Source organism: Accipiter gentilis, chromosome 10 (genome assembly GCF_929443795.1).
Source record: "Accipiter gentilis chromosome 10, bAccGen1.1, whole genome shotgun sequence".
Classification (NCBI taxonomy): domain Eukaryota; kingdom Metazoa; phylum Chordata; class Aves; order Accipitriformes; family Accipitridae; genus Astur; species Astur gentilis.
In genome coordinates this window covers 40680493-40704852 of record NC_064889.1, presented here as the reverse complement: position 1 = coordinate 40704852, position 24360 = coordinate 40680493, and the positions used below count along the sequence as shown (strand labels likewise).

Below are 24360 nucleotides of genomic sequence, written 5' to 3'. Positions count from 1 at the left end.
TCGGGGGGAGGGACCGGCGCGGGGGGAGGGACCGCGGCCGAGGAGCCGCGTCCCGCCGCCCCGCTCCTCCCGCCGGCACGGGGGGCGGGGGGGGGGGGGGGCGCAGCCCAGTGCCCCCCGCCCCGCCCCGCCCGGCGCCGCCGGTCCCGGGCGCTCGGCGCTGCGCACGCCGCGGCGCTGCCTGCGCGGCCCCGCGTCACCGGCGGCCGCGCCCGGGAGCTGCGGGGGAGCCGGCGCTTGTCCCCGCCGCCGGTCCCCGCCGCCGGTCCCCGCCGCCCTCTTCTCCGCCCCGCCCCGCTCCCGGGCACCGGCTTCCCACCGGCGGGGACGGGGCTGACGGAGCGGCGGGGGCAGCTGGAGCGCACCGGCCCTCAGGGGAGAGAGACGGGGGTGCCCGCGGCTCCGGGGGGCCGGTGCAGCCCCCCGCTGGGCGCAGCGGGGTCCGCCGGAGAGGGCTCCCCAGGCCCCAGCGAGGCGGCAGGGCTTCGGGGCTCTCCTGCGGTCCCCGGGGGTTTCCCGGCACCGTCCCGTGTGTGTCCCCCCTCCATCCCCATCCCGCGTCCCGGTCCTGCCAGTGCGCAGAGCTGGCAGCTCCTGCGGCGGGAGCAGGGCTCGCCCCCCCCCCCCCCCCCCCCGAGGACCCGGACAAACCTCTGCCGTGCAGCCGGGAGCTGCCTCGACCCCCGCGTTCCGGCCACCGCTGGCGGTGACGGGTCGGTGGCCGCCGCACGCTGTCCTGCTGCAGCACAACCAGGTAAACACATCCCAGGGCAGCAGCAAATGCCCTGGGCACCCCCCGAGCCCCAGGGTCTGGAGCGTGGCCTGGGCAGGGACCCCGGCCGCGGGGGTGCCAGCAGCCGACCCACCGCCCTGCCTCAGCCCTTGGGCACAAACATTTACCTTGGGCAGACAGCCGTGGTGGCCATGCAGGCCATGGCAGCTCGGACACACCAAGCGTCCTCCTACCTGGACCCCGGCCAGCCCAGCCCCCCGGAGCCCCCCAGCCAGTGCCCCCAGCCAGGGTGTCACTCTGCTCAGCCACCCACTCGCTGGAAGCCCCTGCGGGTGTGGACAGAGTGGCCCGGCTGCCTGGGCACACGCTGGGGCTTGCAGGTGCCTCACCAGTGCTGGGGGTGGTCGGCCCCCCCCAGAGGCAGCCCTTGCACCCCTCTGGGTCAGGAGGAGGCTGTGGAGGGGGAGGGCTCACAGCCCCCCGCCCTGCCCAGTGCGTGCAGAGGGGTGACCTGTGGAAGCCCCTCCAGGCAGCAGGGCCTGGGGCTTGGCTCGCTGCCCGTGAGGTGGGGGGGGTGCCTGGGCAGAGGGCACGATGAGACCAGGGGGGGCCAGCCAGCTACAGCGAGTGCAAACACCGCTGGCAACAGGCTGTTGACAGTCCCGAGGCCTCTCGTTTTCCGATGCTCAGAGATAAGAACTGCTCCCGCGCTGTGCAGCTTCTGGACGCTCCGTGCTCCAGGCTGTGTCTGGCACATGCTGTCCTGCCAGTGTGGCTGCGGCGCAGCTCAGCTGCCATAAGGGATGTGGGAAGAGGGTATGCCAGTGCCAGGAGCGCAGGGCTGGCGCAGCTGGTGGGACCGTGGCCCGGCTGGAACGTCCCTGCCGCTGGCCGGCACAGGGCTGAGCGGGGCTCTGTGCTGCTGGAGGGTGATGGCCAGCTGGATCAGGGCCCTGCAGCTCCATCACTCTCCTGCTCCATGTTGGCCTTTTGCATAGGTGCAAAGCAGCACCCACCTGCCCTGGAAGCGGTGCCGGGGTGGCTGGGGGCATGACCCAGCGCAGCCCGGCCAGGGCCAGGCAGCCCCCAGCCCCTCACAAGGAAAGAGGGCTTAGTTCGCCCCACACTCACCTGCCCACGGCTCTCACACAGGGCCAGGCAAGGGAACAAAGCAGCCATGCCAGCCAGCATCATTAGACTTCGTTAAGGTGACGAGCTTTCACTTCGCTGCTGTCCCAGGCTGGCTCTGTTCCACCTGCTAGAGCCCAATTAGTGTCACATCCAGGAGGCAGCTCCCACGAAGAGGCAGAGGCGGGCAGGCGCCCTTGGCACAGCTCTGCCCAGGAGCTGCCTGCTCGGCTGAGACTGGGCACAGCTCGGCACAGGGCTGGCCCCGAGACCCTGGCCCATGGCTCCCCACTGCGTGGGGGCGGGAGGTGCTGGGCTCATCCCCTGCCTTGGGGTCAGGCTGGGGGCACAGAACAGGGTGAAGACTCCCCTGCTTGGTGCAATGCCGAGGGGACGAGCCTTGCTCTCCTCCCTCCATTCCTGGGGAGCTCAGCTCCCAGCCTGAGCCCTCCCACAGCAGGAGGGGAAACAGCATCCCCCCCCCCCCGCCCAAGAAGGACACCAGGCCCTGTGCTTGTTCCACTCTTTATTATATATTAAGGTCACAGATAGTCCAGTTCTTTGATCCCTCGGGGACACTACGCACAGGGGTGCACACAGCAGAGGGGCTGGTGCCTGCAGCCCCCCCGTGCAGGGTAGTGCAGGGCAAGGGGGGGCCGTGAGGCAGCCTCGGTGCACTCGGGGCTGGGGTCTGCCCTGGCCTCGTTGGAATGGCCAGTGGGGGCAGTTGAGGCCGCAGAACAGTGCTGAACGGACGCCCCCACCCGAGGCCAGGTCTCGTGGAGGGGGAGCACGCCGCGGGCGAGGGAACGCTGGGTCCTCGGACACATGCTGCCTGGCCCTGGCCGGAGCCGGGGGACAGCAGCGCAGCTGCCGGCCTTGCCCCAGGCAAGGAGGGCTCCATCCCGTGCCTGGCCAGCAGGGCAGGGCGGCCAAGCGGCTGCCCCTTGCCCATGGGGTCCGTTCTCTGTCATCATTGGTATGAGGCACAATCCCTGAAGAGCCCAGCAGCCGTCGGGCGCTGGTGAGTTTTGGCCAAGCAGGAGCAGGGGGTGTTTGGGGAGGCTGGGAAGTGGAGCGGGGATGCCAGGCTGCCCTGGGGTCAGCGGAGGAGCATGTGGGGCCAGAGGCACTAAGGGAGGACAGGGCCTCGCTGTGCCAAACCTGTGTCTCCCCTTGCTGCTGGCAGCAGAGGCTGGGAGTGAGCCAGCCCCACAGCCCCCAGCACGGGCCCGGCTGCAGCGTGGTCACTGGACGCCCCAGCCCCGTGGGATCTGTGACCAGGCACGGAGCCAGAAGGCAGAATCCCCCGTCCTCCCCAGGACAGCGTGGTCCTGCTCCTGGCAGCCCATATGGGACAGGACTGAGGGAGGCAAGGGCAGAACTCGTGGCCAGTAGGGCAGTGGGAAGACAGCAAAAAAACCCCCAAACAAACAGTGCAGAGGGGACAAGAGGCCCAAGAATATCCCAGAGGTAACAGAGATGCTGAGAATGGGGGTGAGAGAGGAAAGGGGAGACCGGGACTGGCTGGCCACAGGCACTGGCAAGGCACAGGAGTGGGGATGAGGGGTAGGGGGAGCGGCGCTGGCCCCAGACAGCCGAGAGGGGTTCTGGGATCTCAGCAGTGACCCGCACGCTCACCCCTCTGGGGTGAGGCAGGGTCCCATCCCTCCTACTCAGGTGATCACTTTGATCCCAAAGTATTTGCGCAGCTGCTCCAGGAAGACAAAGGTGAGGACGGTGTGAGGAATGAGCCGGATGGCAGCAGGAACGAAGCCCTGGAAGGGGACAGTGAGAAGGTGGAGAGTCAGTGTGTGCCTGGCCCTGGGCTTCCCTGTCAGAGCCAAGGGTGCCCAGCAGCCCAACCCCCGGGGAGCGGCACGAGCTTGCAAGCACGGGGGAGCGGCTGGCTGGGCATGCAGCACAAGCTCCAAAGAGCTGGGGCCTTGGTGTCAGGCAGAGACTGCCACAGCGGTGAGGGAGGCACCGCAGCCATCGCTGTGCACACAGATCTCAGCATCATGCATCAACCCCTCTGCCCCCAAACACATCAGTGCTGGCATCACCACTACGTAGGCAGAATCTCAGTAGAAGCCCGAGTCAGATCCCACAGCCCCCGGTTCAGAAGGGGGTTGGACGCTGCCTGGGGAAGATGAGCAGACAGGCTGTAACAGGGAAAATGCCTGACTGGCAGCATCTGGAAAAAACCTCGGCTTTGAAACCCCTTTGCAGGGGCCCTCCCAGGAGTGAGACTGAACACATGGGTGACTGCACCAAGCCCGGGCACGTAGGGCCCAAGAGCTGACCGGGTCTGCTGGTCAGCAACATCCAACGAGTGCTGGAGCACCACTGCCCGTACCTGCATTCCCATTGGGGAACCCAGCGGGTGCAACAGGGCAGCTGCTGCAGTGCCCAGACCCAGGCTGCAAGCCCAGAAGAGGCCAAGGCTTGCAATATTCCAGGGCCAAGCTGGGGAGTGGCAGACAAAGGCCTGATGCAGGAAGCAGTCAGGCTGCTGGCAGCAGAGCCCGGAAGGCTCCCACTCCAGAACTGTTCTGCACCTTAAACTCCGCTTCCAGCCCGGCCCCGTCTCCCCACACTGTACCCTACCAGCCCACCCCACGCATCCCCAGGTAGGTACCTTGTAGAAGGCAAGGGGCCCGAGCTTGGCAGTTTCCATGGCACAGTGGGCAACACCCTGGAGGGAGAGGGAGAGAGGTGAGGAGGCGCCCCGAGGCAGAGGCCAGTGCGCAAATGGGACAGGATGGGCTACTCACCCGGTACTCGCCCTGGGAGTTCATGAGGCGGGTCTTGAGCACATCCAGGGGCTGGCACAGGAATGTGGCGCATCCACCCTAGAAAGAGTCAGTGGGGGTCAGCAGCTCCGGCTCACGGAGGAGACCCAGGTGCCAGCGACTGCCATGGTCACTGGAGAGACCCAGAGCTCTGCCTGGGCCCAATCCCATGCTGGGAGCCCCCCAGAAGCCCCTGTGCCCAGCCCTGCTTCATCAGAGTCCTGAGAGGCAGCTCTGACAGCCCCAGCCCGGGGTCCTGAGCTCGGCTGCAGGCAAACCCAGTCCCAGTCCTGCCTCCCCGCACCCAGCCCTGCTCACAGCGATGAAGCTGGCCAGGAAGTGAGTGAAGATGTTGTCTGACAGCAACCCAGTCGCGAGAACCAGCTGCTTGGCCTGGTCGTAACAGGAGAGCTGCGGAGACACGGCGTATTAGACACGTCCCCCCTCCTCGCCATGCCAGGGACTACTCCTGTCCCTACCCTGGGCACCTACTGCCCGGCAGAGCTACCCTACCTGCCCAATGGTGACCAGGGCCCCTCGGCTGGATGCCATTGTAGCTCCCGAAAAGAGTTTCTTCAAGCCCTCTGCAGACAGACAGATTGGGATCAGCACAGTCCTGGGACATTACTCACACTCCCTTCCTCCCTGCCTGGTCTGTGTCCCAGACTGCTCATACAACACTGCTTAAAACACACAACAGCAAATAGGCTGCAGGAAAGGAGAATCCTTCCGAATAGCCCTACCTCCTCCCTGCTGCCGCTCATTCCCCTTCCCACCTGCTCCACCCTCTTGCCCTTTTTCATAGCAGTTCCCGGCAGGTCTCTGTTTTCCACCGGAGCACAGGCAGGCTGCCAGGCCCTGCCTGGCCCGTGCCCCAGCCAGCTGTTGCGGAGGTGCCGGCCCCTGCCCGACCCTCGGCTCCCACAGCCACTCTCGGCTGAGCGAGCACCCACGGCAGCTCCCAGATGGAGCTCCCCGGGTCAATCTCGCCACGGTCGCCCAAGTGTCAGCAAGGAGAGCCTGGGCGGGCTCACCAGACCCCAGATGGCACGGCCTCACCTTCCCGGAGGACGCGGTACATGCCGTCCAGGGCATGGGAATAGCTGGAAGGAGCGAGAAGGGGTAGGTGTCAGGGTCCGAGGGTCCGCCCCGAACCGGTGGCTGCAGCTCCCGGGCCCGCGGCCCCGGCCCCGGCACCCCCGGGCACGGTGCCGCGCTGCCGGTGCGGTGCTGCCCCCCCGCGGCCACACGGACCCCCGGCCCAGGGAGCCCCGACCCCCCGCTCCGCTCCCCCCGGGAGCCCTGGCAACCCCCGACCTCCTGCCCCGCTGCCCCGGCCCCCCCCGGGAGCCCTGGCACCCTCCGACCCCCTGCCCTGCTGCCCCGGCCCCCCCAGGAGCCCTGGCACCCCCCGAGCACCTGCCCTGCTGTGCTGCCCCCCCCCGGGAGCCCCGGCCCCGCAGTCACTCACTTGCGCCGCAGGGCAGGAGGCTGCTTCATGTCGTTCTGCATCCTGGAAGGCAGAGCACCATGGGCTGAGGAGAGGGCCAGTGCCCCGCTGTCCACCCCCCCACAGCACCGGGGACCCGGGGCAAGCCTGCCCTTGCTCAGGGGAGCGGCCCAGCAGATGGACTGCGTCACCTATTTGCAAAGGGACAAGAAAGGTGCCTCCAGCCCCACACCCCTCTGGAGGGCCACGGAGGGGCTGGGGCCCAGAGCTGTCACACTGAATGGCAGAACAACGCTGGTCCTTTGGGGTACAGAGCTGCCTGCCGGGACTGGGCCGTGAACTATGGGGCAGCCTGGTCAGGAGAGAAGTCAGGAGCACGGGGAGCACCCCACCGTCCCAACTGCTGCCACACACCAGCCAAAAGCCTCCCTCACCAGCAGCGCCAGGATACGGGCAGAACTGACCTGACGTTCACCATGTCTGCCGGGGTCCCCACGAACCCGCCAGTGAAACCTGCAGCCAAAGAAGAACTGAGGTCAGGGGCTTCCTCCAGCCCGAGGGAGTCTGAGGCTGAGGGACCCTCTTCCTCGCTCACCTCCCACTGCACCCAGCAGCACTTTCTGGTAGAAGGGGGGAGGCCCCTGGTTGCCCTGGCCCAGGCGGTCCCTCACGCTCTCGTAGATGGCGAAGCGAGTCAAGGAATACGTCATCTGGAGGAGAGGGAGAATGAGCCGCTGTGTCCCACTGGGCGCCCACCTCCCCGGCCCCTGCGGCTCAGGGCAGCCTGTCAGCTCCAGCCCAGCTGCCAGACAGGATGGGCTGTGCTGTGCGACTGGAGCTCCGTGCTGGCCTTGGGGGACCAGAGGCCGTCAGGGCACGGTGGCACTCACCTGCCTGCACAGCGAGGCGCTGAGCCCGTTGTAGAGAGCCAGGAAGCCGTCGGTGCGGATCACACGCATCGCCATCCCCATCATCCGCATCTTCACCTCCTGCTGCGTCTGCAGGTGGACCTGGGGCACAGTCCGGCAGCATCAGTGCACCAGCCCAGTGCTGGGGCTGGGCAGAAACAGGAGAGCGCAGGGCAGCGGAGCAGGGACAGCCACCCCGAGCGCTTGTCGAGGTAACTCCTTAGCACTCATGCAGGAGCTTCTGCGCAAACACCAACAGCTCCAGGCTCCCCACACCTAAGCAGTACTTGTAAACATGCCCAGCCCAGCATCAGAGGGGTGGAGGTTGGCGAGGCACCTGCCCATGGTCCCTCCCAGGCGCCTGCCCAGCTGGGTGGCCTCAACAGCACGCCCCAAGATGAAGTGGCAGTGCCTGCTCTGCCAAGAAAGGCCCTGGGCCACATCGGGGCGGGGAGAATCCAGGAGCATGTGAGCAAGCGAGCAACCAGCGTGGGTTTGCTCAGAGGGACCACGACAGGGCCGGTGGATTCATGACCTCCTGTTGCCCTACACCCTCGCCACACAAGGCAGCAGGCCTCCAGAAGTCACTTCCCCTTCTGCCCAGCCACAGGAATCGCAGAGGCAGGAAGGCAACCCCGCAGCCCTGCTCACCAGCTCCAAACCGCTCCCTGCCACAGCCAGGCACAGCCTGGGTGTCCGGGTGCTCCCCTCGCCACCCGCAGCAGCCCAACACTTCCCACCATCACCGGAGGAAGCGGCAGTGGGACTGCAGGGGCCGGCTGGGTCGGAGGAACCATGTCGGCCAGTGGCAGAGCACGTTCTGAGCACACCCGCCCAGCCCCATGCTGTGAAGATCACGTGCGGGTCAAAGGCCCGAGGAGATAAAATTAAAGAGAGCAAAGGGCCGCTGGCAGGGGACCAGGCCTGGCTCCCGTTACAGAAGCCCCAGCACGGCCAGGGCGTGGGACACGCAGCAGGACGCTGGGAACAGCCTCTGTCTCCTGTGCAGGGCAGCAGTGGGGATGCAGGGAAGGGGCCTGCCGCAGATTTTGGACGACAGGGACCAGAGCTTGTGGCATGTCGGGGAGCTGGGCGAGTGGCTGCCGGACACCGGGACAGAGGGACCGTGCAGGCAGGCAGGTAGGGCAGAGCCATGCCTGGAAGCGCTCTGCTGCCTGACCATCCCAGGGCTGCAGGAAGGGCAGGCAGGCGGGCAGGGGAGGAGCTGGCCAGGGCTGTGGTCACTGCCGCAGGGCAGGCAGCCCCGTGGGCGGCCAGTGGCTGCGCAGTGCTGGCTCAGGGGCGCGAGCACCCTCTGGCCGGGCTGGCTGTGGCCTCCCACCGGGACCAAGGTCCAGACGTGCAGTGAAGTGCCCTTGGCCCCTTGCCCTGCCGGACCCTGAGGTCCCTCGTGCTTCCCCACGCCTGACACCGGACCCTGCTGCAGGGGAGCTCTGGGCCAAAGGCAGGTCTGTGTTCAATATTCAGCTGGCAAAACCAGCCGGCTGGCCTGGGCTGCTCACAGCCACAGGGCATGCGGGGGCTACGCATCTGCAGGGTATAGCACGTGGGGACGCAGCCCAAAAGTCACACCCGTCACGCTGGCTCAGAGACAGAGGCAGACCTAGAGGCATGTGCCAGACTAATCCCCCTTCTTAGCGCCTTGCCAGGGCATCCGACGTGAGCCCCCACGCGCTGCCAGCCACCTCCGCTGGGCAGACGGGGCCAGCCGGGCACGGCAACGGGCCGAGCACCGGGGAAGCAGCATCCCCCTGCCGGTGCTGCTCCTCTCCTGGGCCTGCGCCCGGCACATCTTCCCCTCTCTCCGTGCAGTGGGGTGGGAAGGGGCTGCCTGTCCCAAGCCTCACCCACGGGCACAGCCCCAGGCATGGCAGGCCCTGGCCTGGGCTCACTCCCCCACTCCCCCTCTGCAGCCTGCCCGGCTGCCAGGCTCATCGCCACTTGGCTGGCGCACAAGGCTCCGGGCAGCGCTGGCGTTCGCCCCGTCCGCGGGTGCTGGCAGCATAGGGCTGCGCGCGTCGCTCTTTGTGCGGGAGCGGGGATGCCAGGCCGTCCGAGGCGCCTAGGTGACATCTTGGCCTGAGGACACGGAGCCCAGTGGGCCTGTGTCCAACGCCGCAGGCCCCGGAGCCACTGCCGTGCCTTACGCGGGAGCCTGGGCAGGGCTGGCTGGGGTGTCTTCCACGGCCCCCACAGCCCTCAGGGCCGGCACCCTGAGCCCCCCAGAACCCTCTGCCCCACACCTGTCCCCTCACACGCCGGCACTCTGCCCCCCCGCCTCCCCTCAGCCCTGTCCCCCCGTCCCTCTCCCTTTACCACCGTACCCCACAAACGCCCCCCCCCCCCACTGCCGTGTCCCCGGGCCCCACGGCCGCCTGCCTCCTCCCCGAGCCTGCCCCCCCCCCGCCCCAACCGGGCAGCCATTCCCCGACCCCTCAGAACCGCTCGCCGTCCCCCCAAAAGCGGTTCCCCTTCCGTATTCCCCCCCTTTCCTTTCACCTTGAGCAGATCCAACGGGTGGGTGCAGCAAGCGGCACCGCACGAAGCGAGGCCGCCGAAGTACCAGCGCGACACGCGCTGCTCCGCCATCGGCGCCGCTCGGCGATAAGCCACGCCCCCTCCTCGGCGGCAAAGCCACGCCTCTGCGATAAAGCCACGCCCCCTCCCACGGTACCGGAGCGCGGCAGCAGAGGCGGCGCGGAGGGGGCACCGGGACCGGGGCCGCTGCAACGAGCCCGGGGTCATCGCAGCAGCTCCCCCGCGCCGCTCCCGCGGCGACCGCAGGCTCCAGGGACACGGTTCTCCCTCCTCCAGGTGGCACCTCTCCCCGTTAATTAACAGGGCATGATTAACAGCTGCGGCACCAAAACGCAGCTTGAGGAAGGGGGCTGCTGCGCGGCACGGTGGGTGTAGCACCGGTACAGGGGTAGGCGCGTGGAGCTCAGGGGGCAAAATCAGGAGGGGCTGATTTTGGAGAGAAGAACTGTTTTACAGGTTTTTGGTGGTTTTTTTTGATATTTATGAAGGTAAGAGTTCATCGCAATGCCAGAACAAATGAGCAGCCCTGCCGAACCGTACAGCATTCTTGTATCACTTTGAGAGAACGTTCCCACCGCACGACTAGGGGACGTTTCGCAGTCGGAAACGTCCGGACCCCGGCTCGGGCAGTGGCCGGGCAGGCGGCAGCAGGGAAGGCTGCCATCATGCCAGTCCCTCCGTGGTGAGATGCCACTGCCTACTCCAGAACCACAGTCCCTCCTGCTGCCTCCAACGCCGCTTTGATCTTCTCTGCTTCCTCCTTGGAGGCGTTAGCCTTGATCTCCTGCGGAAGGGACTCCACCAGCTTCTTTGCCTGCGGGAGGGACAAAGTACGAGACTTATAAACTAGCTTTCACTAACCGGATTAACAGATTTAGAGCCATGAGCCTGACCTCTGCATAAGCAGACCAGGAAAACTCACCGACTGGTCTAAACTCCAAGACTTTTACTTGAACTACAGCACATCCTGCCGGAAGACATCTAAACCTGACTGCAAGTGACAGCACATCCACTGCAGCCCTGGAAGACCTTTTTCAGCAAGTAATAGCCCATAAATTCTTCCCACCATGTGCGCAGTGCTCCAGGATGCACAGCCCCAGTCTGAGAAGGTACCTGGGACGCACGCAGAGCCACCATGTGGTAACCTGCCAAGGCAGCTACCGCCCTGCGTTGGGTCGACTTTTTTCAGTGCGAATGTTTTGGTTCACATATTTCTGCCAGCAGGGAGGAGAGGCTGTTGCAGGGTTTGTACACCACTGTACAGGAATCCACTGTACTGGCTGAAAAAGAACTCTAGTACAGACTATGCTTGACAACACAATCTTGGTATTTTCAGGACTTTTTATGCGAAACTACTGATACTACGCAGTACCACGATATTTAAGGCAAACTGAAAAGCTGTTGAACTGATGCAAAGAGACTTCCTGCAGTACTGCCATAAAAAAAGGAAAGGAGGCTAAGCCCCTGCTGCAGTCAGATGCTCTTGCTCTTACACTAAGCAGCAGCAACAAAGCTATTCAGCTCCTTAAAAACAAAGCCCGGGGAGGTTCCTACGGTGAAAAGCCACTGCCAGCTCTCTGCCGTCTGGCACTGCAGGTATTTAGCACCCAACAGATTGACCATTGCTGACAGAAAGAAGCTTTTGTTGTTTTAATTCACACAGGGCACAGTAATGATGTATCCAGGGTGGCAGAAAATGCTTTTTTTGCTAGGGATGAGAAGGCGTAGCTGTGCAGGCAGGGCAGGCATGCCTTCCCCCACCAGAGCCCAGGACAGTATCTGGAAAGGAGCCTGTTCTGGCTTGCTGTGATGAGGACAGGCAACACAATCAAGGTTATTCATGAAAGATCCTTGCTCACTAATGCTTAACTTCTGTTCTAAAGCAGCCTCGGTCAGAGGAAGCAGCTGTTCAGAGCGCCCAGCAGGAGAAGGAGTGGGGCCTGAGCCAAGCTGGACCTGCACGGTAACAGATGCTGGGCAGAGGCAACGCGTTTTGAACCCCAGCCGGAGCATAGGAGAACGCCAGCCCAGGACAGGTGAAGACACGAGGTAAGCGTCTGTTGGGCTGGCTCTGAAGACGCTTTCAGAGGGGCAAACGGACTCGAGTCTGGCTTGTGCTGACAATGTGCCTGTCTCATCAAGCAGTCGTTCCTGTAGGACTGACCTGTTTGAGTCACATCAGCACACAATGTCCAAAGATTTTACTAGCAATGCTTTCTTCCAAACCACCAACAGCCCCACAGGCCAAGAACAGGCTCCCTGCAAATCTCGTTAAAAACACTTCAAACAGATGGCAATAAAATTTACAACAAAAATGTATCAGCTACACTTTGAATATAACCTCTTTAGGCAGAACCAACCTTCAGCAACAGTTTGTTTTTTGTGTGTGTGTGCGCGTGTTTTAACCAAAATACCAGGTCAGGTAAGTCACACTTGACAAAGTTTACCCCCAGTAACCTGCATCTACCAACCTTGTAACTGCATCGGAATGGTAACCAGCTTGTTTGACAGGCTCCACATGCTAAGCCAAGTTGATTTAGCATCAGTTCTCCAGACAGCTTTTAATTATCTACTGATCATGTCCGTTATGGGATTTTGGTTGTTTCATGTTTGCTTGGGACTGGTAACGGATAAAAAAACTGCCAGAGTAACCCAACTGATAGCAAGTTAATTATCCCAGTAGGCCAATGAAACTCATATCTTGCTAGCATGGTTTCTCTGTCACCAAATTGTTTGCTTTCCAATATACAAATATGAATGGGTCGGAAGCTTTCCTACAAATCCTTCTGATATCCTGGGCTACAAATAAGAGCAGATTTTTACAACACTCAACATTTCTTCCTTACAACTGGATAAACAGAAAGTGCTGCTATTATCCCCAAGACATGAAAGCATCACTCAGTGGAGAACTGAAACATGTTAAATGCTTCTGCAATAGCCGCTGTATCACCCATTCTTTGTCCTGAGCCTACATCGCAGCTCAAGGGCATGAGCTCAGATGCTGCACAGGGCTGTGAAAGACCCATCTCCTCCAAGGAAGAAGGAGGAGGCATCACCTACAAAAAGAAGAGCTCTGAAAAGCATTGGAAGCATGGATTGCAGGATGTGTGAATTAGAGAAACTTGCCTAGCTTCAGCAATACATTGGTCTTGAAAAAGCCAGGGGGAAGGCAAGCCAAATCCAGCTGCAGTGAGGAATGCCGGCTGCTCCTGAGGTCTGCAGGGAGGCTCATGGCAGCTCTTAGATTGGGAGAAGGTGAGGGTGGCATGGAGGCCTTTGAGGTCTTTGCTCTGAGCCTCCTTCTTCATCTCACCACTCCTGCTAGGGGCTCAGTTGTTGGCCATGCAGCAGAGCTGGGAGGGAACAGCCTTCCCTAAAGAACGCCAGACAAACAGACACAACCAACTCCTCCTCTACACCTCGTCCACGTCTCTGCACTGAGGCGTGTGCACAAGCAGACTGTTCTCCTAAACACAGAAATCCAGGCTCCCTTTTGAACAGAGAACCGAGCCTGCCGCTTACAACGTGCTTCAGGAGCTGTCTGGGCTCAGGGGCGACGCGGCAGGTGGGTGGCCGGAGCCTCGGGCAGCCCCCTCCTCACCTGCACAAGGTTCACTCCGGGCACGAAGTTCTTCACCTCCTTGATCAGCTTCACCTTGTCAGCAGGTTTCAGCTCCGTCAGCCGGACGGTGAAATGCGTTTTCTCCTTCTTGAGCGGGATCTCCTCCTCCTCCTGGAAGCAGCCAGAGCTCGGTGAAGACACCCACCCGGGCCCCGCAGCCCTCCTCCCCGCTCCCCCCACGCACGGGGACCCGCGAGACCGACACGGAGCCCCGGGGGCCCAACTCCCGGCCCCTCCCCGGAGAGCCCGGTACCTGCGGAGCCGCCTGGGAGGGCTGGAGAGAGGCGGCCGCCGCCGCCGCCGCCGGCATCACCCCGACGTCCGGAATCTTCAGCGTTTCCTACGGGAAGAGCAGCGGCACCGGCGGCCGGTGAGGCGGCGCACACGGGCCGGGCCGGGCCGAACCGGGCCGCGCCGCCCCGCGCCACCCACCTTGAGGAGCGCGTTGAGGTCGGCCACCTCCAGCAGCGTCAGCCCCGCGATGTCCCGCACCAGCTGCCGCACCTTGGGCGAGTACTCCTTGGCGGCCGTGTCCAGCGGCGCCCCGGCCAGCGCCTCCGAGCGCCGTGCGCGGCCCGTGCCCAGCGCCCGCAGGCCGGCGGCGGGCGGCCCGGCCGCGGCCCAGCGCCAGGCGGGCGGCGGGCGGCGGAGCAGGCGCGGCGGCAGCGCGCGGGCGGCGGGCAGCATGGCGGCCGCAGAGGACACGGCGGCGCTCTGCCCCGCGCTCGATGGTCCCGGCGGCCCCCGCGCCGCGCCGCGCCGCTCTAGGCTCCGGCGCCGCCTCTCGATGGCGGGTCGGGGGCGGCGCTCTAGCCGCCGGGTCCGCCGGCACTCGTTTGCTCCGGTAGGCCCCGGCCGCCGGCGGGGCGGCCCCCCTTCACTCCCTCCCCCCCCCCCCCCCCCCCAAGCACACCGGGCCGCGGCTCGTTCCGAACACTTTATTGTCACCGTTCGCGCTCGGTTCACACCCCCCACACCCCCTCCCCACCGCGAGGAGCGAGCTGCCGCGCCGCAGGGACGGGCCTGGCCCGGTGAGGGGGCCCCCGGGGCAGGGAGGGGAGAGGCCGCTGGCAGGGAAGGGGGGACGGGAACGGACAAGGCCAGGATGGCGGCGGACAGCGCGGTGCCCGAGGCGACGGGCAGCAGGGTGGGGGCGGCCCAGCCCAGGGCCCCCAGCCCCGCGGCGCAGGCCGGGGCCGGCGGGCTTCCAGGGGCGGCGGGGGCGGGGGGGTAGGACCCCAGCCCCGGGTCCCGGCAGGGAGGGCTGCGCTCCTGCGGCCCCAGCACCGCTGCCGGGAGCCTGTGGTCCCACGTCCCTCCGGGCCGGGGGCAGATTGGGGAGGTGGGAGGGGGCTGAGGGGGCAGAAAGAGTAGGTGAAGTGCAGAAGTGATTCCGGATGAAGAGTAGTGTTACACGGGCTCTCCCCCGCGCCCCCCCTCCACGGCAGAGATCAGTCAAAGGAGATGAGCTGGGCCTCTCCGCTGCCCTGGGGCTGTTGCACCGGGGCGGGCGCCGGCTGGGGCTGTTGCTGCTGGGGGGGCCCTCCAGCAGGTGCCATCTGGAACAGACGAGGTGGCTTCGTTAGCGAACACACTCCTCTAGGGTGGTAAGCCACCCCCCTCCCCCCGGGTTGGGCCGGCAGCACTCACCTGTTGGTAGAGGGGCTGCTGCCCGGGCAGGTAGGACTGCTGGGCTGGCAGGCTGCTCAGTGCAGCTTCCTGGCCCGGCAGGGCGGACATGAGGCCCTGCGGGAGTGAGGGGGTGGTCGTCAGAGGGGCTGGGGGATGCACAGCGGCCACAGGGCAGAGGTGAAGGCCCACAGCCTCCTCCAGGCCTCACCCTTCCCTGCCACCATGGAAGGCTGCAAACCACCCACACCTTGTCCCCCCACCAGCGCCCAAGGTGCCTGTGCGGCAGGGAGTGCTCACCTGCATGCCATAGGGCTGGTACCCCATGGAGACCGACTGGCTGCCCATGTAGCCCATGGCGCCTGACTGGGGGGCCTGAGAGATGGCCGGGATGCTCTGCGACTGCGAGGCTGCACTCTGTGGAGGAGAGGCTGGTGAGAGGTGGCGCAGGCAGCGATGGTTCATCTCAAACCAAGGCCCCAGGAGCAGCAGGGCTCTCACCACTCCGCTAGAACCAGGGTGTCTTCTTCCCTCTGCACCATGGGGAGCCCCAACCCGCTCCCACAGCAAAAGCAGCAGCAGATCCAGAGATCTGGGACCAACCAGCCCTTTCTCCTTCCCGCTCGGAGATCCCATCACCAAGCTGGGGCAAGTTGCACCAGCCCCGCAGAATGCCCCAGCCCATCGCGAGCTGCTCTTCCCTCACTTGCCTGGTAGCCCTGTGTTGGAGTTGGCTGGTAGGACGAGTACGCCGGGGTGGTGGTGGGCACCGCCTGCCCCTGCTGAGCCGCCTGCCCACTGCCTGCTGCCGGCTGGTACATGTAGGCATTCACCATGCTGGGATCTGGGGCGGAGAGGGCAGAGACTGAAGCAACCACCTTGTGCTCAGTCTCCACCTGCTTGGGATCAGCTGGCTGACGTACCTGTCCCTGTAACGGGCATTGCAGTGTATGGCCCTGTGCCCCCTTGTGCTGCCTGGTTCATGTATACGCTGTGCATGGGAGAGCCCTCCACGGAGCCGGCTGGGCTGAAGGTACCAGGGAAGCTGGTGGGCCCAGAAGGCTGGTAGATCACCCCACTGGCTGCGGGCATGGCCTGGAGCTGTTGAGGGAAGACAACCAACCTTTAGGCCACGTCCCCTGGGACCTGGCAGGAGGGTCTTTGGCCCAGCAGCCATACTTGGGCGTAAGGCAGTGAGAAAGCTGGCATCTGAGCTCTCATCTGGATGGTCTGCTTCTGCTGTTCCAGGCGCATCTGCCTCTCCTTCTCCTGCTCCTGTAGCCGCTGGATGGCCAACTGACGCTGCATCTCCAGGTACTCCTATGGAAACAGGGATGTGACAGCTAGAAGCCAGGACACCGCAGCATCCCCTCCTGCCAGGGCAGCCGTCTCTACCAGCCCCGGGCTGGCCCAAGGTGCAGGCAGGCCTGCTGGCTGACACGGCCCCGAATACCCTGGAAACACCTCCCTGCCTCACCTGCTTCTTCTGCCTCATGATCTCCAGCTTCTGGGCCAGCTGGATCTGGCGCTGGCGCTCTGCCTCCTCTGCTGCACGGCGCAGCTTCTCCCGATGCTCCTCCCGCAGCGCGTTCAGAGCCCCACGCGCATCCCGGATCTGGGCCAGTTTGTCCTGCAGGCCTTCGTAGTACACTGGGGAGGGAAGGGACAGCCTCAGGGACCCTCTCGGGGCAGAGCACACCGCGCTGGCTTCTCTCCAGAGAGGCTGTGTCATGGGAATGCCAAACCCCAGCGCTGGGGGAAACCCTGGCAGCCACCCGCTCCTCGCCAGGATGTCTGCCCACGGCTGGGCAGCTCCCACGTACGCCTGCGCTCGTCCAGCTGGTTGAGCAGCTCCAGCAGCTGGGGGTGCATGTTGTTGATGGACTGGAAGAGGGACAACACGGCAGAGTCATTGGTGATGCTGCGGCCCCGCATGTGGTTGCTCTTCATGCGGTTGACAAACGTGGTGACCGCATTCTGCAGTGCTTTCAGGAACTGCTCGTGGTTCTCCTCAGACTCGCCGTTCTGGTACTGCTGCTAGAAGGACAGGGCAGCCAGTCAGCCTCAACTCTGCTGTGTCAAGAGCCAGCAGCAAGCCTGCAGAGCTGCGTGACTGGGCTGAACGAAGGAGTTGGGCGCTTCTCATCCCTCAGAAGCTGCCAAACACAGGTCCAGGCCCCCTCTTACCTCAACAACACCAAGTGGGGCAGGGTGGGCTTCCCCAGGCTGAGCAGCTGGCTCCGTGAGGGACAGAGGTGCTGATGGGGTGGGGCTCTTGCGAACCTCCTCTTGTTTCTTCTCCCAGTAGTTGCGGTTCAGGTACCGAGCCAGCTGCCAGAAAGAGAAGGAAGATGAGCATCACAGCCCCGCCAGAAGTGAGCCTGTGCCGTGGACTAGTAAGGCCTGGATCCTTACCTCCGGGTCAATGTCCTCAGCCAAGGGAGCAGAGGAATTCTGAAAAGAGACAGACAGGGAAATCCAGTTCAGAGAAACCACAGACCCACAGCACCCACACAGACATCCTCCTCGGACCTGGCCATGCACAACCACCAGTGCTGAGCACCAGCAGGAGACTGTGAAAAGGGACAGCTGTGTCCTTCAGCCAGACACATGCTGCAGCTACAGGAAGCAGCGGAGGGACTTAAATGCTGGCTGAAAACACAGTAGTGCTGTGAAAGAGCAAGGGGCCGAACGGGGCAAATATTTTCTCCCAGAACAGGAACTAAATCTGACCCAAGCAGGGCAGACTCGGGCTAGGAAAGAGGTCTGCGTCCAGCCACTTCACATTCAGGGGCTCCTGTGAACGTACCACGGGTGGGGAATAGAGCGTGCTGACCGGGGGAGCTGATGATGTGACAGGTGTGGGCTCAGCCTTCGGGTACATGGCGTAGGTTGTTTTCTGCCTCTGGAAAAGAGAAAAAACAGTCGACCCAGGGACTGTCCAGACTACTCCAAATCACCCAGTCAGCAACAAACTGGGCACACTGCATGGACAAGGCTCCTAGAGATGGCCAGGCACAGCCAGCAGACCCAGCCTCACGCTTTGAGCAATTCCTGCAGGCCAGCATGCCCCAGGGCTTGCAGCTTGGGCACAGCCTGGTTCCAAGATTTGGGACTGTGACACAGCATGTGCCTGGCTCTGCTTTCACCTTCTCATTCCACAGGCCCCATGACTCGCTCACGCCAGGACACACCTACAGATCTGTTACTTCGCAGCTAGGAGATGCCCAGCACATCTGAGCTGTATGGCAACAACCACTCCCACATGCTAAGCAGGACACAAACCATTCTCTCCTTCTCCTCAGCCTCTGACTGAGATAAGGCAATAGCTAGCTGGAGCTCTTCCTCCTCTTGCAGAGCTGTCTCATCACGCTTCGGAGGCAGCTGCAAGAAGAGATATGAGGAGGTGGTCAACAAAGGGACCAACAAGCATGTCAGGATCACTAGATCACCTACAGGGCAGCCACTCACCTGGGACTGCTGAGAGAGGGGGCTGGTCAGGTACTCGGGGGGCAGTTCAGAGGTGGCAGCAGCTTTACCCTCAGCTTTCCTGTAGTCAGAAAGAGGTGACAGTGCAGACTGAGCGCTCCTTCTTCTGCACTGGAGCCCCAGCTCTGCACAACACTACAGCTGTAAACCCTGTTCCCTGGAAGGAAAGGAACCCAGCCCAGCCTGCACAGCTTGGGAAACCCTCGCTCTGGTCTGCAGAAAGGTGGCTCCATGCCAAGCTTCTCCCCTCACAGTCCCAGCTGTTGCAGGCAAAGAAACACACCACAAAGGGTACTGACTTGTTGAGATGCTCATAACAGGGCTCGCAGACTCTCACTTCCTTCTCGATCCCAAATTTGGGGATGGTGGAATACTTGGAGGAGCATTTGCCACAGAAGATCTGCCCACAGGCCCTGCAATGATGCTGCAAAAGGTGGGAGACATCAGTGCAGTAGCAAGATACTCCTTCACCATTAGACAACATCACTCAGACACTCCAGGCACTTCCCTGCTGGTGGCCAGGGAACGCAGCCCAGCCCCGACACACTTCCACACAGGCTCAGGGAGTCCTGCAAGTCCCAGGGGGCTGTGCAGGACCAGGGAACCCAGAGGGGCAGGAGTGGCACCCACCTTCCGTGTCACAACGCCAAACTGCACTCGACATCTGTGACACTCCTCAGCATCGACCCAGTCTGGAGCCTGTCAGGGTTAAGGAAGCTTGTGTAAGGAGGGGAAGAAGGCCTCGAGGAAAGTGTCTCCACTGAACCTTTCAGGAGCTCCTACGGCTAACCAAGGTGCTCTCATGAATGGGGGAGACTGGAAGCATTTGCAGCTCAACAGGAATTTTTAATCTCCACAAGTTATCTCCTTGCATATTCCTAGAGACTGTGATTCTTTCCCAGTCAGCAAGAGATTTTCTAGGAATGTGTCTGCACAGCGATCGCTTTAGCAATGCCCTGCTGCCATGTTCAGACTGCCATGCTGCTGGAAGGCCACTGAGTAGGGTAAGATGAGACTAACTCCCTGACCTGGTCAATTCTCCCCTCCGTCTGGTAGTTTTAGGTTAAATTGCTGTACACCACCCCAGAACTGCCCGCGTGACAGCTGGGAGCACTTGTGTACCCAGCAAGGTCTCTAACCTGCACGAAATGGAGGAACACAAGAACAGAAGGTTTAGTAGGAAGTGGACAGGAGAGCAAGGTCTGTCCTGCAGTGCCAACTCCCTCCCCACCAGCAAAGCTCACCCTTTCTGCAGCAAACATGGCATCGCTCTCTTTGAACTCCGGGAACACGTGACCTGTGGGAGAAGCGAATGTCCTGTTGTGAAAGGGCTCCTCCGGCACAGGGAGGCTGTGGTGCCTACAGCCTTGTGCCATAGATCCCAGCCACACACGTCAGACCCAGCTCAGCACACCTGCCCTGACCATTATCTTACTCTGACACAACTAACAGCAGCCTTCCTCCTGCAGGAGGCCAGAGGGCAATGCTCATGCAGCACTTGCTGCTGTCTGCGAAGTACAGGGCTCTCAGCCACGATCTCGAATGCACAGGACAATCCCCTATTGGTTTCCCTTACACACCTCTAAGGGACATCAGGGCCCTTTGGATAAGGCTTATTTCTCAAGACCTTGAAATCAGCATGGGGGGAAAAAAGCCCGCTGCACAGGCAGGCAGGGCTTTGAGTCTCACCCCTTGAATGGCAAGAGTGTGGCAACACCTGCTCGGTGAGGGACCAGGACCTCCAGCCTTTGCCACTGCCTGTGGAGGTGCTGGTGCACAGAAATAGAGGCAGAGACAGCAGCACATCCCTTCCCTCGCAGGGAACACTGCTATCCCCGGGACAAGAGAGAAAGTGCCATACTGACACTGTCAGAAAGCGGCAGCGTGGACCCATCCTGGAGTACTAATGAAAGCCTGACAGGAAGGAACCGCCCCACGTAAATCCCTTCCCAGAGGACACACTGATTTGCTGCCAGTTTCTGAAGAACATTTGCAGCTCCTGGTTTTCAGGTCTCACTGCCAACCCTTAGCTGCTAGCTGTGCTGGAGGCCCAGAGCAAGGCAGCCCCCAACCCTGGGACAACAGGGCTGTCCTCTCTCTGCAGCAGGATTCAACCACTCCAAGAGTTTCATTGGGTATTGGGCACCAAGAAAAAACTCAGTACTGCAAGTCCAGAATTTGCTAACACCAAGCAGGGTCCTGACACTCACTCCTTCTCCTACAAGGCTCCTCCAGAGCAGAGCTGCTTGGCCAATTGTCCACCCACCTTTGCCCACAGAGTCCTCACCTTCGACCTTCATTATCTGATAGGTGTCCTGCACCACCTTGTACTTGGGCTCATTGCGGAAGGCGTGAGCCCAGGCCTGGATAAGGTACAGGATCTTACTGCGGACACTTGTCTCCACTTGCCTCTGCACAGAAAGGGAGGGAGGGAGGGAAAAAAAAAAAATCTAAGAAAAAGACCCTGAAACCCAAAGGACTGTGTGAATCCCTCAGAAGAGGAGCCAGAAATACCATTCAGGGAAAGAGAGACTTTAGAGTACTTGTGCAAGGTAAGAGCCATCAGAAAGCTGCAATAACGACAACTCGTGGCAAGTACTACATACTCCTTCAGCTTCGCCACTTCCCCCCTCCAGCACAAACAAGAAAATATCCTTCAGAGCAGCACAGACCAACTTGAAAAGGGGTGCGGTTACAATGCTTTGAGCAAACGCCCACAGAGACTTGCTTAGCCGCTCCCTGGGGCAGGCACGAGCACTGGCCTGCCCAATGTCTCTGTTCACCTCCTCACAAGAGTTGCTCATCCCGCACTCAGAAAACTGAGGGACCTACAGCTACCCAGCTGGGCAGAACAGCACAGTCGGCCTCACCCGAGAACTGACAGGGCACCACAAGCTCAGAAATGGAGGGTATCGGTGCCAGGCTGTCAGCACCTCCAGCCCCGAGACTCCTGCCCAGGAATACGTAAAGCTACCTCGGGATGTGACGCAGAAAGGACAGCTGGGAAGCCTGCCCTTTGGAGGCAAGGGTGGTTGTATCACAGTTCAAGGAGCCAGAGGAAACTTGGCAAGCCTATCCCAGCCAGCCTCCGAGAGCAGCTCTGTCATCAGCTGACCAAGTCATCGCGCATTCACATGACCAGCTGCTCCAGAAATCCCCAGGGAACCAGAGGAGCATTGTCAAGCTCCTATTTCAGCCGAGAGCTCAGCCCACACAGTATCACTTACTGACAATTCCTGGAGCTCCAAACTTCTAGAATATTTGGCAAAATCCTGCATTCCACAAATGTCACAGCCCTAAACCTCATCAGAACAAAGACTGTTTTACCAGCCCTGGACATTCACAAGCCCCAAAGTTCCAAGTGGAGGAGAAGAATGGGTCCGTGGCAGTTATGAAACTACCGAGGCAGACAAGGACTGGAGAGAACCACAAAATCTCTTGACCTGATCTTATCTGGTCTCCTCAGTGCTCGGAGTGGCTGCACTACTACACCTGTCCGTCACATCGTGGCAGTGTTCCAATCTCAGCAGAACATCCTGCACAGAAACTGAGTCAGCCCTAGCAGGAAGGTGACAGGAGAGAGACACCCTGCTACAGTGTGCAGGATGATGGGACTTGCACAGCTCATTCACCAAATATCTGGGTCACCTGGTCGTCTATTTCTGGCAGAAGATGGAGGCTGCAAGGAGGGAACAGCAGTGCTCCCACAAGCTCTTGTCTGGGCATTGCCGTTCCGGGCCTGGGAGCTGGACACAAAGTTCCTATTTCCATTTCACTTGTAGAAGTCCCCAGTCCAGGACACATGGAGCTCCTGCAGGCATCACATTACAACAAACTGGCAAGCGACAGCTTGTGACAACAGCTTGTCAGTGAAAACAGCCAGGTCTACCCTGCAAAGCTCCTCAAACAATTCTGCAGGCCAATGAAACGGCCACGATAAAGAGGAAGCTTCTGCCAGTTTTTACCTTGCTGCTCACCTTCCTGCGTGTCTCATACTGTACTATGGGAGGGAATTCACCTCACTGCTGCTCAGGTCCTTGGTGCAACTGCCAGACCATCACCTCTGTTTTCCTTTGCCAACTCAAACCAAGCAAAGTGTTGCAGCCAGGAGCATTTACCATGAAAAGGTCTAGGCCTTCGCAGCATATGCCTACCCCACTTCACAACATAGCCAAACACTACCTTTGCTCTCAGGACATCTTCTCTCCCTAGCAAGCACTCCTTACCACCCTATACTCATCCCTTCACACCACACAATACAGTTTGCTCTTTTCTGAAATGCATTTCCAAACAGCTTCCCTTCTGTTCCTTACACAAAGGGAACAAAAGAGAAGACATGCATATTTTCTCCGGCAGCTGCTCCTTTTCCAACCTCATTCAAAAACGATGGTAAAATAAGATATACTTACCTTGAGTATTTCCTTCAGTTCCTCCATAGTCTGTTTATTGGCCACCTCGTCATGGACTGTTTGGCCACAGTTTTTCACCACTGACTCCATGACCTGCAAGGGCAAAGGACACTATTAGCCCGCCGCTTTCTTCCTTCTCTGTGGCCTGCAACGAGTCCCAGCACATGTTACAGGTTACTGCAGCCAGCACACCAAGATGGGGGCACTACTTCAGCAATGAGTCGCATTAGGGCAGCATCAGCCAAGCCGGAGAAATCCACACCACCACCCTGGAGAGTAAGCTATGCTTCAACTGCACGGTGGCCTTTGTACCTCTGCTATGTAGAGACAGACCCCCAGGGACAGTGTCTCAAGTTCCAGCTTTGTCCGTTCCTAACTCCGAGACAGAATTAAAGAATGAAAACTATGGCCTGCTGATCCATCATGAAAGAGGCAGGAGGAGGCAAACTCCAAGCCGCAACTCCGATGCTCCCTGAGCGAGGCAGGGAACGCTGTGAAGACTGTGTAGCCCAGAAGGCAAGCTTATAAAAGATGGGAAGTTCCCTGGCCTGTGAACCAGGCCCCTGCAGTGCTCGCGGTTTGTGCTGACATTACCTCCAGTGCATAGAGTGCCACGTGGGGATTCTTGTCATTGACTTTCTTCTTGATAGCGTTGACGGCATATTTTGCTCTGGGTAAAGAAAGAGAGCACACATCCTCAGGTAATCAGGAATCTGAGCGGAGATTCTGCCTGCTGCTGATAACCCACTAACCCCCATCCCAACAAAAGGGTACAGTTCGCTCATGGTCTATGTGATTCCCCTGAGGCAAACTGGGAAGAGAAGGAATAAGTGCACTCAAGCTTGAGTTTCTCCAAGTATTTCAGGCCAGAGATAACCCGCAACTCCCGAGGTCAGGGAAGCACCTCAACACATTGGGGTGTACTGTACTGCCTTTCTAATGCTTTTCTGGAAGGGGATAACAAGACGCATACTACTGCAGGCTGACAGGTCCAAGACCCTCACGCTTTGTCTCGTGAAGACAAGAAGAGCTGTGCCTGTAGTGCATCCAAAAGCCAAAGAGCACTTACTGGGTATCTCCCTGACGGATCATGTCGCAGATCTGCAGGATGGATTCCCAGTCCGTCTCCAGCAGAAGCTGGCTTGTAGCCTTATCTGCAAGGAATAAACCCGTCAGGCTGCTTTAAGCACTTCTGCTTATCGTGGTTCCGCTCCACAACCGCTGGTGTGTTTGCGGGAAAGTTCCCCCGGGCGCCGGCGATGCCCCGGACCCTAGCGCTGCTGGAGAAAAATCCCGATTTTCCCCGGAACGCGCCAGATCTTCCCCTTCGGGCGCCCCGGGGCGCTCGGTAACCTCGGACCCGCCGCTCCGGCTCCTGCCGGCCCCGGGCCCGCCCCGGCTCCCGAGGCCGAGCGCTGCGGACCTCGGCCCGGCCGAGAGGCGCGTCCCCCGGCCCGGCCAGCCTCGCTCCCGCCCCGTCCCCCGCGCCGAGGGGAAGACCGCGACCGGTACCGAGAAGCCGCTCGAAGGTGCCGCCGCCGCGCCCCATGATGTGTCGCCCCCCGCACCGCCGGTCCGGCCTGCCCCACCGCCCCCTGCGCGGCCGCTTCCGCTTCCGGCTTCCGACAGGGGCGGGGC

At 61.5% G+C, this 24360-nt stretch overlaps 3 protein-coding genes across 7 annotated transcripts; all 3 read right to left on the bottom strand.

Moving 5' to 3' along the window:
* Positions 1-3409: 3409 nt before the first annotated feature.
* On the bottom strand, positions 3410-9638 carry SLC25A10 (solute carrier family 25 member 10). Of its 3 annotated transcripts, none has more exons than XM_049811907.1 (11): positions 9535-9638; positions 6997-7116; positions 6702-6816; positions 6571-6619; positions 6128-6169; positions 5716-5759; positions 5170-5240; positions 4975-5067; positions 4639-4716; positions 4503-4559; positions 3410-3639 (listed from the first exon to the last, which is right to left on the bottom strand). In XM_049811907.1, the coding sequence occupies exons 1-11, from the start codon at positions 9622-9624 to the stop codon at positions 3538-3540; spliced, it is 861 nt and encodes a 286-aa protein (XP_049667864.1). In that variant the 5' UTR covers positions 9625-9638; the 3' UTR covers positions 3410-3537. The 3 variants fall into 3 exon arrangements, with proteins under 3 accessions (XP_049667864.1, XP_049667865.1, XP_049667866.1); XM_049811908.1 differs by lacking the exon at positions 3410-3639 and adding an exon at positions 3646-4026; XM_049811909.1 differs by lacking the exon at positions 3410-3639 and adding an exon at positions 3646-4004.
* A 398-nt stretch (positions 9639-10036) lies between these two features.
* On the bottom strand, positions 10037-13882 carry MRPL12 (mitochondrial ribosomal protein L12). The gene is made up of 4 exons (XM_049811918.1): positions 13628-13882; positions 13449-13535; positions 13175-13306; positions 10037-10387 (listed from the first exon to the last, which is right to left on the bottom strand). The coding sequence occupies exons 1-4, from the start codon at positions 13880-13882 to the stop codon at positions 10271-10273; spliced, it is 591 nt and encodes a 196-aa protein (XP_049667875.1). The 3' UTR covers positions 10037-10270.
* Positions 13883-14147: 265 nt separating this feature from the next.
* On the bottom strand, positions 14148-24329 carry HGS (hepatocyte growth factor-regulated tyrosine kinase substrate). Of its 3 annotated transcripts, XM_049811876.1 has the most exons (21): positions 24235-24329; positions 23792-23876; positions 23317-23392; positions 22723-22815; positions 20601-20724; positions 19558-19610; positions 18944-19012; positions 18613-18737; positions 18296-18374; positions 18110-18208; positions 17634-17729; positions 17240-17278; positions 17012-17155; positions 16648-16861; positions 16302-16474; positions 16004-16144; positions 15748-15925; positions 15535-15668; positions 15125-15241; positions 14846-14941; positions 14151-14754 (listed from the first exon to the last, which is right to left on the bottom strand). In XM_049811876.1, the coding sequence occupies exons 1-21, from the start codon at positions 24269-24271 to the stop codon at positions 14647-14649; spliced, it is 2280 nt and encodes a 759-aa protein (XP_049667833.1). In that variant the 5' UTR covers positions 24272-24329; the 3' UTR covers positions 14151-14646. The 3 variants fall into 3 exon arrangements, with proteins under 3 accessions (XP_049667832.1, XP_049667833.1, XP_049667834.1); XM_049811875.1 differs by having other exon boundaries at positions 14148-14754; positions 16648-16858; positions 18110-18374; XM_049811877.1 differs by lacking the exons at positions 20601-20724; positions 23317-23392; positions 23792-23876; positions 24235-24329 and having other exon boundaries at positions 14408-14754; positions 22723-22811.
* Positions 24330-24360: the final 31 nt, after the last annotated feature.